Source organism: Thunnus albacares, chromosome 11 (genome assembly GCF_914725855.1).
Source record: "Thunnus albacares chromosome 11, fThuAlb1.1, whole genome shotgun sequence".
Classification (NCBI taxonomy): Eukaryota; Metazoa; Chordata; class Actinopteri; order Scombriformes; family Scombridae; genus Thunnus; species Thunnus albacares.
The window spans coordinates 11,002,445-11,020,224 of NC_058116.1; the positions used below are offsets into that span (position 1 = coordinate 11,002,445).

Consider the following 17,780-nt stretch of genomic DNA (forward strand, 5'->3'; position numbering starts at 1 on the left):
CATTTTTATCTTTGAATATAGTGTGTCTGTATCTAATATGACATCAGTATTGACTTTATTGCACTTCTGGTTTCACATCAAGTTTTTGTGGTACATTTTTAACCTGTAAAAGCTTTATGCTGTTACAAATACTGCATAGTCATTGATAAGGATCGTGGCATTGATTTTAGTCCAAAAACCCTTGTTTTGAACAAGTTTGCACATAAAGGTTTCACGTTAGTGATTCCTGTAAAAGTCGTTGAGGGACCTAATCCCTCTGCGTGGGCCGCTCAGTCGAGAGTGCATTTTCGTCGTCCAATCAGCTGCGCGGAGTCCACACCGCAGACAGCCAATAGGAAGAATGGGAGGCTCTAAAGGATTTGAATGAAGACACCAGCTTTCGGCGCCATTTTCGAGTATCACCGATTGCCTCAGCAGCTGCAGAGGATGCTGCGAATCAAGAGAGCTGTCGCTGAGACGAGGGAGAAACCCAGCGCTCACAATTAAACAGCGCTTTTAGAGAGGGAAATCACGTAATTTCAACGGAAACACAGGTAATTGCAGCCACAAAATATTTAAATAGATTTTTATCGGACGGTATAAACGGACTGAACGGCAGGAAAGACGTTACGTGGAGAAGAGGAGACCGACCGTGGCGGGGAGACGTTAGCCGTTTGGCCAGCTTGTAACGTTACTACTCGTAGCAGCTAGCCTGTTAGCTTAGCTTGCTAGCATAAAGAGAAGGATTTCTGACTTTGCTGCGCTGTTACGGGTAAAAAAAAAGCGCTCATACAGCGGTCCGTTTTATCCAGGAGGAGAGGGGGCCATAGAGGAAAAAAACCCCGAATACATGGGAATTTATTTTTTATGGAGGAGACACATAACTTAGGGGTTATTAATCAAAGTTGGACTATAATGGACTATTTTTTTTCGCATTGGAGCCCAGTTTTGAGCGGGAGGTGTAAAAGCTGCCAGGCTCTAACAGCGGAGAGGCTCGCTCGGGCAGTGTCAACAAATGCTCACTGAGCCCTCACTGGCTTGGTTGGGAGGGGGGAAAACTAAACCAGCGACCTGGATAGACACAGTGCCTTGTGTGGTAACTTAATTTTACCCAGCTTGTAAACTAAGGTAGACTTTTTATGTGGGCTGATAAATTACTAATGTTATTTTTGCAGGAGGTTTTTGGGTTGTTAGACAGATTAGACAGACACAAATTTGTCTTGATATCGCTGGTTGACCTTACAGTCAGCCATGCCCTTAATAATAATGACGACAGGGTTTGTTTTATTTCCCTGTCTGTGTCGCAAAGTGGTTGTTAGCGTGTGTTTGCAGTCTTACTAGTGACAGCTCTTGTGTTAATGTAGGTCCGATGGTCAGGACAAAATTATTATCCAACGTTAAGCACTTGCTTCATGTTAGTATCTGTTAATTGTTAAGAATATCTTACATTAACGTTTGATGATCGACGTGGCTCTCAGCCAAGTGACAACAATCATAGGTCGCAACTTCTGATTATTTAACTTTTATAGCTGTGTTAAACGCTAGACAAATAGCTGTCATAACCGCTAACGATGCAATGAAGTTGAATTACCGGTAGTTATTGTTTAAAAGAAGAGAGACTTGTATGCTTGGTTGTGGTGCTGCTAGTTTCTCTCGGTGGAAGGTTAGGTTTTAACTTCATCGTAGTTTGATGCAGAGGGCTTTCAGTCATTGCCTTCTGTATCATTTTGTCTTTTTTTCTGCCTTTACAAGCCTCCACACTCTGTGCGCCCAGGACCCCGATTTAATTCAAGTACATTGAAGGAAAAAACGGACCTAATCGTTGATTACTAGATGGGTTATATGTTTGTATGCTGCTCATCATGAACATTACTACTTGACGAAAAAGCATAAGAGAGGCTCTTTATAATTGTGCGTCTAAACCCGCCCCTTCTACTTCCTTCTAAGGAGAGATCGGTTTAATGTGTTACATAATATGAAGCCGTCATATCTTTTACAGTGTTACATTTATTTAAACAAATACGTGTCCACATCGTCAAGTATCATATTTAAATTTATGGGGGGAAAAAAATTCTAATTGAAATTAGCTGCGTTGAGAGCAGGAGACAGACTGTGGGCACCTCTGTCCATTTTCTCTGCAATGCCTTTTTTTTCCTTAGGCCCGTCACATCTGACAGTGTGCTTACTAATATCATTTTTCCAGGATTTGTATTTAGTCATACATATTCCGCAGCAGTAAGGATAAGAGTTGTGCTTCCACTTCAATTAGATATGCATGACCAGAATGAATATGTAACTAAATGATCTAGTCTCAAGCATAGTTGTCTTCTCTGAAATTGCAGATTGTATTCATAGTACTTATTGCACTGCATTTTCATGATGAAACCACGCACATCATGTAGTAAGATTTTGTTTATTTGTGTTTTGGGGGGGTGGGGGTTATTTAGTTGGAGGAAAATTAGCTGACATGATATGAGGGAAATACCTTTCACAGCCACATAAGAGCAAAGAGGTGGGGGAGGAAGTTACTGTACTATAAGATGTTTCTGACTGACATGAAAACATTTTATTGTACACTACGTGGTGTAATTAAAATGGATGGGCAACTTAAATGTAACCCAAGTTCACATTTTATTTTATACATGTTTCCTTGTGAGCTGTCAATACGACATACTCGCATAATGTTAAAGGAAATCTGCTTATTCATGACTAAATAAATAGGCTTCTTTTTGGTAAAGTGATCTACAGTGTCAAAAAAGCTATTAAGGTCACTACTGATGAGAAGTATTATTTTTCACACTACCAGATAGAATGGGTGTGAAAGTAGTGTGTGGACATTGTAATTATTCAAAGCTTGTTTTTATAGGAAGCATTCACATCATTTTGGATATTACTACTCCAATGTATGTATACTTAAAAATATTGACAAAATAAGTACATCTACCTGCTTATTTGTGCTAAAAGTTGAAACGGTCTGTCTGCTAGTCTGGCATCATTTGAATTCAGCCAAATAGCTGTTAGCAGCTAAGATAGGAGGTCAAATTGCTCTAATACGATAAATGGATATAAATATTACTGAATGCCCTGCTGTACTGTTTTATTTTTATTTTTTTAATTTTTTTTAAATTCTAAGGAAAATATGATGGTGCAAAGTGTCAGTCTATTTGTTAACAGGTGAAAAAAGCTTTAAAAAAATCATGTTATGGACAACTTAATATTTCAAGAGAGGGTGCATAAGTGGTTATTAAAATTCAATTTCATCCAATTTAGTTGTTGGAAGCAATCTTTTGTGCTTAGTTTTTACAATATCAGCTGCATTGTCTGTGGTCATTGCCGATATTTAGCTCTGTTTCATAAAATGTACAGATTTGAATTTGTTGGGTCTAATTTTAGAGGGGAGGAGGTAGCACTTTGTCAAAGTGAAATTTTATGATCAACAATCTTAGTAATATATAAACTTTTACTCACCAGTTACTTAGTTTTAGTATGTGTATCTAATGTGCTGATGCAGGTCAAATAGACCTAAATATTTTGCTCATATTCTTTTGAAGAGGGATTACAGAATTGTTGACACTGTCCCTATGTGCATTTGCCAAATTAGTACTGGTGTATTTTAAGTTTTTATTTTTGTATTGTCACAGTTAAGCTCCATTAAATGCTACAGGTCTTTGTCTCCCCTCCGTTCTCTGGTATTTGTCTTTTTTCTCTCTTTGTACAGCACCGTTGTGCTGCTTCAGACTGTTAGCATGACATTCTGTGACTCATCATTCTGTCTTCTTAGACCCTCCGGCAAAATGGGCTCCCACCCCCATTTCCTGGTGAAACTGTGCCTCTCTTCTTATACTTGCTCACATGTGTTGTAGCCAGGCTGCAGAGAACCCCCACTCTTCTCTTCCTCCTTTCTGCACCACTCAGCACAAACTTTATAGTATTCAAATTCGCTGTGATGGGAACAGGTTTTCACAGGTCTTGTTGGTTATTTTCCAGAAGTTGGCCTTGGCTTCAGTTTTATGTGTGAGTAGCATTGAATAGAAGCTGTCATATGGTTTTATGTGCATCGGTTGTTTCGTCATTCTAGGTAACCCATAATGTTTTGGATGTGTGATCTTTGGTGAAAATTAATGTCTATTTTGCATGATGCATTTAGTCATAAAGTTAAAGCTGATACACTAGTGGCAGCAGTGCAGCACATGCGGATGCCAGGTCCTTGCATGCTTCTTAAAAGCATATGTTTTGCATTGTCTTTGATTTTTGCATACAGTAGGTACTGCATCATTGTAATGCATAGAGCTTTACACCTGTTTCACTAAGATAGGATTTTTTAAAAAAAGAGTTTATAGAGGTGCCATAAACATTTTTGAAATAATATGTGCTTTAATATGTGCCTAACTGCTGTTATGATTTGTGTATACTTCACCGCATTTTCAGTAAGTTGAAAAAAGTCACTGGAATTTTGTGGTCGGCTAAAATAAGATCATGTGATGTGAACATTGATGTATTTAGGGTGGTCCATTAGCAGCTTTAAAATTACTGGTAAATTTTCCAACGCTTATCTCTAAAAATCTGATCTTTTGAGCCTCTGCAGCTGCACTCAAAAGTTGAAGTTGCAGGTTCCCTTATATTGTCTTGTTGTGTAGTGATGAAAGTACTTATGGACTTTGACAACATTTTTAGAAAGAGTAGTTCAGCTGTTACAGTGCTGGTGTGAATCTTCTGCTTGATGATTAAATTTTAGGTAGTAATATCATGAATTTAAACAGCACTGGCAGTAAGATTTAACATAGTAAGAGTATGCCTTGTCTGACAAGACACACATGGTGTTTTCTGTTGCACCAGCCTTTTTTTTTTTTTTTCTTTTTTTTTTTTTAACCCGAGTGTGCCAGATTAGCCCACAGTATTAATTTGTAAACCATTAGATTAGAAAATTTTATATTAATCTTAAAATATTGGTGGCTGGTTTGAGTTTCTTTGTGCATTTCTGTTTTATTACCCTTATTTTGTAAGCAGGTGACACCTCACCCACTCTTCCCAGTCAGTCAGTGTGCTTGGGTGTAGTGAGACCAGATATTTTCATACACAGTTTCACCACTGTCTTTGGTCAGTCTTTCAGGTTTGCTTAAAACAACCGGCTTGGTGTATTGCCAAAGTAATATGGGCACTCATAATTTTGGATTTACTGCAGTAACTATTGTTGATATGCTGGTGTGTAATTGTCACTGCTTGTGCAGTTGTAAGTAGGTAGGTCAAGTCTAGTAAGAAATGTGGTGAAATCAACAGAAACATATTAATGCCTGTATTTATATGTAATTCTTTTTTTTTAGATTTGAGCCCTAACATATAAAAGAGCCATAATATACTTTGTTTTATTTTTTAATTTAATTTAATTTTTTTTGTGTGTCAACATGTAAAATCAGTCAACAGTGTGATGAAACTCTACTTCCTTGAATTATTTTTAGTAGGAAAACATTTTGTTTGTGTTGTGTGTTTAACATTTTTTGTACATTGTGAACCAGAGTTATGCTTGGCATTTTAGTTAGAACATGTACCAAAAAAAAACAAATAGTATAACAAATCCAGTATAGTCTGTGTTTGTGTAATTGGTGTATGGGTGTGCCATTCAACTCACACTTAAGCTTTGCTTCCTCTTTTGCCCCCCTTGCTTATGTGCGCATGCACATACAACATACACACCAACTTGGATCCTAATAACAGCTTTACTGATGATTCTATAAGTAGTGATTCACTGTAATTAAATAAAGTTGTTATTTGAAATGTTGTAGTCCAAACTTAATTAGGTTAGGTGGTTGGTCGGCTTTTGAAAAATAGTTTCATGCTATTGGTCAAGTGTAAATCAAGTCCTCGGGTCGGACTTTTGAATTGCATCACAGTGTACTACTTTGTCTGCATCCTGTTTATTGCTGCTCTGTCTTTCGTGGCAGTAGGAGGAAGCTTGAGATGGCTCAAACGAAGTAGTAAATAACTGGATAGATCAGAAATGTATTTTCTGAGGAATACGTAATATTCAACTGGAATGCACTGTTTGTTGAGGTAGATACGGTAATTGTGTGTTCAGATTAAATATTTCACCAGACACTTTGTGGGTACTGGTGTATTTAGATGACAGGCATGGCTGGTGGTCGTAGGGGAACCTTATAATGTGGTCCACACTTTCACTGCAAGTGGTAAAAAAAATGGCTTTAACTATTCTTAAATTAAACCTTTGAAGACATGCACGGCTCTGTTATAAGACATGTGCTTACTAAGAAATTCAAAACAGACTGACACACATTTGACATTTCATGTTAGGTGATTATTGTGCTCTCACCAAACCAGTTTCACATTGTACTTTTCATTTATTATTTACACAAGTCAAACCTTAATTTTCAATCCAGTTTTCAGAAGATTTTATTCATTAGATATTGTGTACCTGTAATGTGAGGAGTCCCACACTCAGACCTGACAGTAAATAGAGGGGGTGGTGTATACCTGTGTGGAGCAAAAGAATGACTCAGAGGTCATTCTCAAATATCTGCTAGTGTTGTCCTGTGAAATAGGTTTAGTCTAGTGTCGATCCCAGGTATGTGTTTTCTCATGTTTCTGGAGTTTTCTCCAATTCATTTGACATGACACGGTTGTGGCTTCCAGGGAATCCCAGTCACACTGCCTGTGCTATGCTGGATATGTTTTGCTGGGTGCACAAATGTAACAGTTTTTTTCTAGGATTAACACGTACTATTACAGCACTGGTGTCCGTATGGAGCAGAGTAGCTCTCCTGAGTAGCATCACTGGTCTTCAGTGAACAATAAAATGAGTGACACCCTCTCAAAGTATTTTTTGTAAATGTGATTTTTGTTCATTGTTGGTATGTCATCACAATCTGTTGCTTTGTTATCATGGATGAATTGGTTGTGTGTTTGCTTTTATTGCTGCGGATGTCTCAGGCTGTGTCCACGCTGTCCCGGTAGCTGATCAAACACTTTATCACACCTTCTAAAGTTGTGGCACAGTGAACATAGTATATTTGTACTGTGTGTATTGCCTTGCCAAAAGACACCAATGATTTGGCTAGCCTGAGACCTGGTGTTTATCTTGCTCGAATTTTTAGAAGTGATGGATTTGTAATTGTGTAGGGATATAATTTGCGTGCATGCCAAGGGGAAAATCAAAGGAAGAGAGTGTCTACTCTTACATTCATTGTATTCTGGACTGATGGCTGAATATATGCTGTATTCTGTAACTCCTATTATTAGTCAGTAATGCTTTTTATTGTTGGGCTCTAAAACTAAGCGGTTATGTCTGTAGATATTTAACTTGGGAGTAGTTTTTTTCTATGTCCTAATGGCTAAAGATAGGTAGCTTTATGAACACAGTAAGAATCTTTAAATATGAATGAATGTGATTGCCATTCAGGCTGTTTTCCCCCACAGCTTATGTTGTTATTGTGGGTCTTCCTTTAGCTTGTGCAGGCAGAAGACTGTGTAACACAGACCAGCTCAGACCACTTGATCTGGGGAGGTGATGGCTTGTCATGTCCATGTCCCTGTACCCGATGGAGTGTAGGAGGTTGCTTGACCTTCAACCTCTGGGTCAGGTGACTCTTTGAGGCTGTTGTATGGGGAGCAAATGTCGTAGGAATGGGTTAAAAAGGCTGAGCATCAAAGGTGACATGTCCGGGCATGCTTCCTTAAAGGAGAGGGAGAAAAATGGGGAGAGGTTAGTCACTGATGTGAGCACTTCACCTGGACTAAAGAAATGATCATCTCATAAGGAAAATACACACTTTACCCGGTTTGTTCCATTTTGCATTTTTGTTATATAATTTATAAGATTGGACAAAGTAGAATAGTTGTTCCATGACCTCTATTTGAGTTAAATTCAGCACTATAATATAATACTGTCTGCTCCTGAGCAAATGAGCTAAAAAAAAAAAATGACAGAAGATAAGGAAATGAGTGGGCAAATTTTAGTTTAGTTGGCATACGTTGTGTGTTTCCCCCTTCACACTGTAGATGCACATTATGTGCTCCCTCATGTAAAGTGTCAGAAGGAGGGGGGTTGTATCGGCTATGTTTAACAGTAAGTGCATCGACTTCCTTATAACTGTTGTCAGTAATTGTACCTTACAATTAGGGCTGCATCTACCAATCATTTTTATTATTGATTTAATTTATTTATCTTTTCCTGTTTTTTATTAATAATTTAGTTCTTAAAAAGTTAGAAATTATGACAAATGCCTCAGCCATCAACCAAAATTTGCCCCAAAGATATTTTTGAAATGCTTAAAAGCAATTGTAAAATTGATACTAAGTGTAAACTCTTAGTTATTTGAGGAAATGGTTCATTTTCATGCTGTTAGCTTAGGTGACATTTATTTTCATGTAAGAGATGTTTTTATGTTGTGGCATAAATATGTATAGTATGTGATTTGAAAGGACGAGGCTTCTACTCACCAATTTAAAATTTAAAAAAAAAAAAAAAAGTAGAGCACTGCACTCGGTGGTCCTCACTATCTCCCCACCCTCCTGCCACTGTCAGATGTGGCTGACTGTAGACACCATTGCTGCTCCGGTATTCTCTACCTTTGCTTACCTAACAAAATTCAGCTGTAGGCATTAATGTCCATCAATAAAAATGACATGTATTATGCTTTGAGATAGAAATACTAACAGTACTGTTAAAATAAGCAATGTGCATCTTTGAATTTCTGCTAAAACATACATTTTATTTCCACTGCTCTCCTGTTTGTACAGAGTATTAATTGACATTAGAAAGCAAATTTTATCAATGACAAATCCAGAGTAGAGTAGATATCACTTTGGCTTGGAGTGTACACACAGTGATACTTGTATATAATCATAACGGTAGAGGTGAAGTTAATGAATGCTCAAGGCAGCATTAAGTATCAAAACTAGCATACCGCAAGTGTTTAGATTGATTATCAACCTTTCGGCCAGCTGTTGCTTGAGATATGCAATCTATCACAGTGAACAACGGTAATGTATTTAAGAGTAGGGACCATTTTGAAAACTGCATTTTGGTGTTTGCAGGACACTGACATCCGAAGTTTCAAAGTCAGATACCAAAAAGCTGCATTTTAAATCCAAGAGTCCTTTCTTAGTGTTTGCCTTCTGGGTTTAATGTTCTCCTGCTTGCAGCTTCATTACCATGTGACAAAAAATTTAACTGGAACCAAGGAAGAAAAGCAACAAATTGTTAATTGTTACCTCTCTCAAACAATTGTTTTTTATTAGTCCTCTGCTCTTAGCTGCACTGCAGTAGTTGGGGTGTGTGTGTGTGTGTGTGTGAGAGAGAGAGAGAGAGAGAGAGAGAGACTGCATGTCTTGTCTGTGTCTTTTTGGAAGGAAAGTATGTTAGATGTTATTAGGCTCAGGCCATCAGATCCATTTCAGACCAAGGTCATAATTACAGGTCCATTGAGACCTCTAGTGGCAACATAATCGTTTGACCCAATCTTGTACTGGAGTATTATCAGGATACAGTTGTTTTAAAAAACAAACTGTAGGTTTAAGATCGTAATGTGTTTACTATGACAGCCTAAAATGTCTTGCTACAAAAGTTGACACATTTTTGTTGTAACTGGAAAAGCTGCTTTTTATGGCTCTCTGGTGATTCCTAAAATGGGCCATTTCTGTTTTTCACTTGTTTTCTTCCACCTCTAAGTCAAAGTGCGAGGTCAGCTATTTAACAATGCCTCTGATGCTGGTAGGGATTCAGTAATTTCAACAACACATAAACTTGTGATTTGTGGTCTATCTAATAACTTTACACCCATGTGCCATTAAAAGAGGTGTAAATGTATTTTTAAAAACCAGGTGCTTGTTTCTCCAGGGTCAGACAGTTTCCCAGGAAGATCCCTCACTCCCTTTTTCTTTTTAAATTTTTTTTCCTAATTTTTTCTGGGTTAAGTACAGAGGTAACCACTGAATGAGAAACCATTTCAGTCAAAAATTCTCACTTTACACTTAGGTCTCTGTAGAGCACTTAACAATAGCACTGATGTGTGTTACTAGACAGGTCACAATATACTGAGTGGCACACTGACTCCTTATAAAATTTGAGATTTATTCTGAGTCATGCAAAATGCAGACTGCGATTTTTCTCCCTGTCAGCCCTTGCTTCCTGTTTTCACAGTGCTTGTCTGACACATGTGAATTATTTTACCATATTAGTGTTGTAAAACTAATAATGTTTCGAACATTAGCCACGCTACCAAACCATTTCTGTCAAGAACGTAAAATTGTCAAATGCAGTCTTTTCTCCTGATAGTTATAAAGTTCTGCAGCTTCTACTGTTGGCAGTGGCTTATTTTAAACATGGGAAACAGTTCTACTATTTCTACTGAAATGCAATCACATTATGATAGAGTCTATTGGAAGAGTAGTCCAAATTCTTGGACTCAAAATGTGAAATTACTTGAGTACACTGTATAACCAGTATGTGGACACACTATACCTATAGTCTCCTTAGTTTCAGTTAAAGGTAGTCCTACAGATAAAACATACCATGATATTTTAGACAGCTGTGTGTTTTCAATGTTGTGACAATAGTTTGGGGAAGGCCCTTTCCTGTTTTTCACAAGAAATGGTTTTATGAGTTTGGTGTGGAAGAACTTGACAGGCCTGCACAGAACCCTGACCTCAACCCCATCAAATGGCTTTGGTATGAATTGGAAGCCGACAGTGAGCCAGGTCTTATCGTCCAACATCAGTGCCTGGCCTCACATTGTGGCTTAATTGGTGCAAATCTCTGCAGTGAGCTTCCAACATCTTATGTAAAGTCTTCTCTGAAGAGCAGAGACTATTTCATCAGCATATTAATGCCCATCGTTGTGGAATGATAAGAGTGTAATATTCTAGTCCACATACTTTTGGTCATAAAGTGCACTTTGATGCTTGACATTGCATTTTAACAAGTTGACCATTGCAGAATCCCATTAAACTGTGTTTCTTGTTTGTGTGTTTCAGATGGAGAGCCTGCTTCAGAGTGGACGAAGGACCTAAATCTGTAAAAGATATTGATGATCATCTGGACGTCTTTAGGTAGATGAATGATAGGAGTACCCATCTGTGAACATGTGCTTTGGACTGTACGCCCAGAGGATGAAGAGGGTGCAAATCACACAGAAGATGAGGGGAGTTTTACGTGCGGGGGGATGACAGCTACTGTTCTGGCGATGCTGTAGCAGCACGGAATGGTTTGTGGGTTACACTGAGATGCAGGCCATACTGTGCTGCCGCAGTAAAGCCTGACTACACATCCTGGCCACCTAGAAGTTCTTCAACCTTTATTCTGTGACTTATCTGTCTCATTTGCTGGTCGCCTTACTGTAGCAGCACGTAAATATTGGAGTTAAGACTCTAGCTGAAGCCTCCAGTATTGATCGTGCTGCTGAAGCAAAGCTGACCACTCACAACCTGTGCAGCTAACCACTGAGTGGTGGTGCCAAACAGTGGAGATGCTTACAGGTACATTGTTTTTGACTTGAACCTCAAACCCTGTTTTTATGGTAAACATTTGAATACATTTCACAATTCTGTTTGCATACTTGGAGAAATAAAAAAATTTAAGTGGCTTTTGTCTGTAATGTGTTCTGAACCTCATGCAAACCTGCTGTTTAACATATTGCTGTTACGTTCAATATATTGTGCTTTTATTTAATTTATACTAAAATTGCAGCTTTTGCTGACACTGACAAACCTTTCAGTTTTAAATAGCGCCGCTTTTCACCAAAGAGAAACGCTTCTCATGCTGGCCTGCGTGGCCTTGCTGTAGCCGCTCCTGGGATGTCCGGCCTGTTCAGCATGAGCCATAACGGAGACAGATTTGCTGCGGATTAAAATGGTTACAGCCGTTAGTCTATACTGTAGTTTGTATACACCAGAATACATTTTGTAATATCGAAAGTCATTCCGTTTACAGAAGTACAGATTTTGTACCTTTTTGAAAACATTTTAAGATTGATTTAGACTCCCGCCCTGAACCCTGACGGTCTTTATTCTCGAGGCTCATTTATAACGACCCAGTCATTTTAGATTATTGTATTATATTATGATCTCCTCATGCTTACAAACTTATGATGATATATTTTAATATTCAGTGAAATAACCCTGCGTTGCTCTTATGAATAATACGGTGTCCTGTGAAATGGCTTAAGACCTGAATTTTAAGCGCCGTTGCATGCGAGCGTCATCAAGTCATCTCCGTTATGACAAAACACCCGATGACGATCATCCCCAATCACACTTTCCTAATAAAAATAAATTCAGGTTATCTTGCAGGCCTTTGGGACAATGTGGCATCCGTTGGTTAATCTCTGGCTCTCGACATTTTTTTACAACACAGGCTTCATGTGAACTTGCACGGTAAAATAAAAAGCTTCAAAATCAGATAACTGGAGAAAGAAAGCTGGCCGAGTGTCTTCGCTTGTTTACAAAATGAACCACACCTTGCTATAGATAAAATATATATTAAATAAATAACACACCTATGACATAATTTATTTACTTACGTGGTTAATTGTTTTGGTGGTGATCACGGATCTTTTCTGATAAGGTGTCTATACCGTCATAAGGCCTCGCAATATTGTGCCGTAGACTGAAGAAACGCATGTTGTGGGACTTTCCTTCTATTTGGCCTTGTAGGCCTTTTTAATGATAATTCTACTATAAATATATATAATAAAGAATAAGGGCATTTGACAAAGGTGGAATTAATGCAAAATGATATTAAAGAGAGAATGAGGATTTGCGGATCTTAAGATGACCTTTTCTCAAAGCAGAAAGGTGTTCATTTTTGCAAATGGAGAAATAATCTAAAATTGTATAACTTTAAGGCTTTTGTCTTTTTTAATTTAAAAGATGAATAGTCTGAATATAATAACATGCATTATTTTATAATGCCATGGCTACAAGATGGACTTAGGAAAAAAGCTTGCGTGTGTGTGTGTGTAAATATTAACAGCGTCAACATAATTCATTATCATTAATTTGGGAAATTGGTAAATTCGTGTAGCCTTTTTATAAGTGTAGTAATTTTAATTTTAAGTATTTTGGACTGTTTGGCGCATTTATTGAAAATGCTGAATCCGCACACAATACATCAAAATGTTGGAGGCAGTTTTGGATGTGCGGCCTGAAATCTCTTCTTACACCTGTTGTTAATCTTCACATTTTTGCTGTTTTGACTTTTTATACATATACACCTGCTTTTATATCTGTGGTACATATTTTAATTACAATTGTAGAATAATATGGCATGGTCATCGGTAGGATTTGTTTGCGCTTGTAGCCCACTTTTTACTTGTAAGCATATTTTCCAAAAAGCTGTAAAAATGACTAATGTGTAAAACTAATATTATAACAATGGAAAATAACATGGAAACAGATGCGTTAATAACAGGAATAATAAAACTTCACTTCACTTTAATTACCATCACACACACACACACACACACTCTCTCTCTCTCACACACACACACACACACACACAGAGTGTAAACTTGCGGGGCCTCGATGTCATTAGACACTGGATACACTAAATAGTCTATTCACTAATTATCTGGATATTTAGCCACCTCGATTGATGGAGTAAATAATGACTTTAAGGTAGTTTGGTAATTTAGTATTAATCCTCTCGATCGGCCTACTTTTTCATATAAAGTGCTTGACCGTCCGCCCTGGCTGTATTTTTTTTTTTTTTTAAACAACACTTTCTCATTATTTGGATTGACTTCACATTTTTCAGGCTATATTTACATATGTGTGCCATGACAATTAAAATATTAATGTAGAGTTCCTCTTATTTTCATCTCATGTTTGCCTGGCAACAGAAGGCTAAATATACAGTGTGTATATGAACATGCGTGCTAGGACGTACATCCTGAATTATGGTCAGTGCTGACATCACAGATTCACTTTGTGGTCTGATCTTAAGAGTTTTTTTTTTTCAAAATGCATCTCCATTCAGAAGATAAAATAAATAAATAAAGGGATAAATGATCAATGCACAATTCACTGTTTGTCCGTTTGCTTTGACCTATTTTAATAAAGACCACTGTTGATCATAAGCCAGGGATCTGGCTGAGCTTTCCAGAATTTAAACCCATTTTAATAACTTCCATTTGCCCGCACAATTGCATTTTGATTTCAGGCTTAAAAGCCAGTTTTCTTCAAACTCGAATGCATAGCAGAAAATGGACCTGCACTGTATTTTTTTTAATTTATTTTTTTTAGTAGGCAGCAGATGTTTGACTTTGCAGACCGGACAAGTCATGCAACGAATGACTCACTTGAACCTCCGCAAATAAATCTTGTGTAGAAATAAAGTGACATCCATGTACCCCTAAGGTTTTATTAACACCGTCAGATGAAACACAGCTGTCAATTTGTTAGCTTTCATGAAAACATAATATCAAGACAGTGGTGTTTTTTTTTTTTCTTTTCTCTTGCACTGTGTCTGCAGCCTGCTGAATATTTCACACAGGCCCTGTTATGCAACGTTGGTAACCTTGAAGAGGTTGCAGCATCACTGCTGCGGACGCTCTCTGCGAGGAAGAGACCAGAGATCACACTGCATATTTCTTTTATTACTCACTTGCTTAAGTCACTGAGCTCAATTGTGTCCTTAAATAATTGGTAGTCTTCTTTGGCCTAATGCACTGAATGAAAACAAACATGGAAGTGGCTTAAATCTCTTTTTATTTAGCAAGATCGAAGTGGACAAGTATAAAACTGTCATGGTACATTAAAAGGAAAAAATAGAACATAATGTGGAAAACAATCTAAATTTGTATCTATCTGTGACGCAAATGCAGGCTTTTGATTGCATGGCTTCGTAGTGGATGGAGATTGGGCCCAAAAAAGGCAATGACGGAAGACGTGGTAAACAAGTGAACAAGTGTTCCCATATTTTCAGGTGCATCTATCCTTCACTATTTTTGCGCACCTCACGGGCCATTTGGGAAACAATGTGGTGTTGTGAGTGCATGGCAGAGATGCCACAGGCTAGTAATTAAAACAGCTTACAACTGCCAATAAAATTGACAGTGGAGTCAATAAAGTTCACGATGCATTCCTGACCTGCACCCATTAAACTTATGTACACGTCAGTCATTTCCCGCAGGTACACGCCGGTGTGTGTGAGGTGTGAGGAAACCGCAGCGAGAAATGGTTCAATGTGCGAGGGAACGTAGGCAGCGAGGTTATGTGGCTGCAACAGGAGCAGTGTTGGCACTAACAAACTCATTAATAAGGTGATCCATCTGCGCGCTGCCATCCGAGAGCCCCCAGCTCGGTACGAGACACCCTCGTGGGGGACCGAGATCTTGTCCACTTCTCTGAGCCTTAGTGAGTCCCACTTTTTGACATCGAAATTACGCACGAGAGGACCGGCGTCCATATCTTTCCGAGAGGGCAGTGGGGTCTCCTTCAGGACTTGTAGCTTTTGCCGAAACTCCTGCATCTGCTGCAGGAAGCACAGGGGGTCAGAGACGCTCCTAAATGACTCTGCGATGCTGAGCGCTCGTCTCTGCTCCTCCAGCGCTGCGCTCAGCTTGGTGATCTCCGGGTCGTATGCTTGCATCACCACCAGCTTTAGTGTTTCAAAATCGCAGAGGATCTCATTCTTTTTGCATTCGAGTGCACTGACGAGTTTGTCGAAATAGTCTGTTACTTTTTCTGCGTCCGCGTTCACCGACTGAAGCGCCTTTTTCTTACTGGCTTGTAGTGTCTCCAGGCAGGACAGGATATCTGCGCTCTGCCAGCTCTCCGCCCCCTGAAGCAGTTCTTCAAACGCATCTTTCTCCCGCTCATACGCCTCCTCCAAGGAGCAGAATTTATGCCCTTTGTGGTCACCGGTTGTTGCGCAAAACCCACAAATGAGTTTTAAGTCGGTGGCGCAAAATATATTAAGAGGCTGACCGCTGTGTTGTTGACAAACAGACATCTTAGGCAAAACCTTTATTTTGCTGTACTTCTCCACTATTCCGCGTAGAGAATAGTTGATCTGCAGGCTGTTTGCGCCGTTGTGAGGGCTCTCCTTGCGGCATGTGGGGCATTTGAAAGGTGTTCTGAAAGCTGGACCTCGGTTCCCCTCCAAGAGTCCTTCCAAGCATTTCTTGCAGAAGCTGTGCGAGCACAGCAAGACCCGCGGATCCTCGAAGAGACAGCAGCAGATCGGGCACGTAAGTTCCTCTTCTAGTTGCTCCATGGTGTCCTGTAAACACATCATCCAAGCGTCAAAACCGGAGCCTCATTTGAACAACGAAAGCCCAATAAATCAGCACTTGATAAAAATAGGCTACATAATACGCACCCACACTCATGAGGGATGCTGCCCCATAAGAGCGCAGGCAATAAATTACGCACGAAAATGTGGTAGCATCAGAAAGGATACAGGTTTTGATTTGGAGTCATGTTCCAGCTGTGTATGGAGTATTCCCATCCTGAAAGTGAAACTGACTTGCATCGCTGTGCCCGCGTAAAAACATAAATAGTAAAAGGTTGGCATGAGCTCTGCCAAACGCTCCGTTTGCCCATCTAACGTAAAGTATCATCCTGTTATTATATGTCTTTAACCAGGTGCAGGCGTTGTAAGAAACACGTCGCAAAATCAGGCTCAAGTAAAAAAAAAAAAATCGCTGATAACTGTCAACGCGGACTACAGCAAACGATTTTTGTCCCAGATGTATTGCAAAATTAGCAGGAAGTTGGTTAGCTGGGTTGAGCCCTACATTACCGCCGACTAACCAATCCAGTGCGACAAATTATCGACAAACGGAGTTCGCGGTGGCGTTGCTCCTGTTGGCAAGGTACTGAAGGAGGGCTGTGACAGATTTTGCAAGCGCATAGTAACATGCAACTACTGGACCAAAAGAATCACTCACCAGCTGCTGAGACGCACAGTGCAACGCAATCATGGCGCTTGTTGCTGTGCAGACTTCGCCCTTTCCGGGTATAGAGTTAACTGTTTCAGCGGCGGGCTGAACACGAAAAAAAGCAGTGGTTCATCTATATTCTCGCACAGGTGCACTGTACTGTGTAATATCATGCCGCTGACATGAACGTTACCGGCGGTTGGAGTTTTTTTGACAGATTAGTTTTGAGCATTGAGGTGTTTACGTTTTTGTCCCTGCTGAGTAATTTGCAGAGGATCCCTGCCAGTAGGATGGGGGAGGGGCTGTTGCTATGCAAAACATTACAGCGTGAAAAACTGTCAACTAGGTTTTAGTCCCAGCTTGGCATTAAAAGGTTTTTATACTGCCCCACTTCAGTCGCTTGTTTGGGTATTTGTCAATATGCATAATGTAAACAGTCAACATGATTAAAATGTGCAAGTGAATGCACCCAGCTTGCATCAACTGATATAAAAGTGAACTATTTAACACTTACCAGATGAATGCAAGATTATGGGCACCATGAGCGAATAGAAACCGAGAAACTATATCACACATCAGCAATGTTGTATGTATATATAACTTGTATTGACAACGACAGGGTGCTTTTCAATTATGAATGGTAAATTCAGCATTTGTCCACTACTAAACATTTGATGTTGTTTTCCAAAACTCACTTTCTATTCACTTGTGGTTATGTAACATCGATATCCAATAGTTACTTAGTCACGTGTAGAAATTTTGACCTTGATTTTCTTCCCTTGTTTCCATGCCATCAGGAGCAACTGCCTATCTTAGCCACTGTGATTGGATACAGTGGGGTAGCAGGGGCTTATGTAGCTCCGAGCTCCGCCGCAGGGGGTCGCTGTTGCGTGTGGTGGTGGGGCG

General features: G+C 39.2%; 1 protein-coding gene and 1 long non-coding RNA gene across 4 annotated transcripts; one reads left to right on the forward strand and one right to left on the reverse strand.

Annotated features, from left to right (window-relative positions):
* Positions 1 to 396: 396 nt before the first annotated feature.
* On the forward strand, positions 397 to 11,573 carry LOC122992064. Its single transcript, XR_006405982.1, has 2 exons — positions 397 to 533; positions 10,966 to 11,573. It is a non-coding gene; the product is annotated as an uncharacterized LOC122992064 (long non-coding RNA).
* Positions 11,574 to 14,680: 3,107 nt separating this feature from the next.
* trim13 (tripartite motif containing 13) lies at positions 14,681 to 17,724 on the reverse strand. 3 transcript variants are annotated; one of them, XM_044365618.1, is made up of 2 exons: positions 17,570 to 17,724; positions 14,681 to 16,213 (listed from the first exon to the last, which is right to left on the reverse strand). In XM_044365618.1, exon 2 carries the CDS (start codon positions 16,205 to 16,207, stop codon positions 15,011 to 15,013), a length of 1,197 nt encoding a protein of 398 aa, XP_044221553.1. In that variant the 5' UTR covers positions 16,208 to 16,213; positions 17,570 to 17,724; the 3' UTR covers positions 14,681 to 15,010. The 3 variants fall into 3 exon arrangements, with proteins under 3 accessions (XP_044221553.1, XP_044221551.1, XP_044221552.1); XM_044365616.1 differs by lacking the exon at positions 17,570 to 17,724 and adding an exon at positions 16,884 to 17,152; XM_044365617.1 differs by lacking the exon at positions 17,570 to 17,724 and adding an exon at positions 16,313 to 16,808.
* Positions 17,725 to 17,780: the final 56 nt, after the last annotated feature.

Coding starts and splice junctions, on each gene's coding strand:
- trim13 (XM_044365616.1), bottom strand. CDS start 16,916: ATGATTGCGTTGCACTGTGCGTCTCAGCAGCTG. Junction 16,214..16,883: donor ACTGTGCGTCTCAGCAGCTG/GTGAGTGATTCT, acceptor ATGTGTTTACAG/GACACCATGGAGCAACTAGA.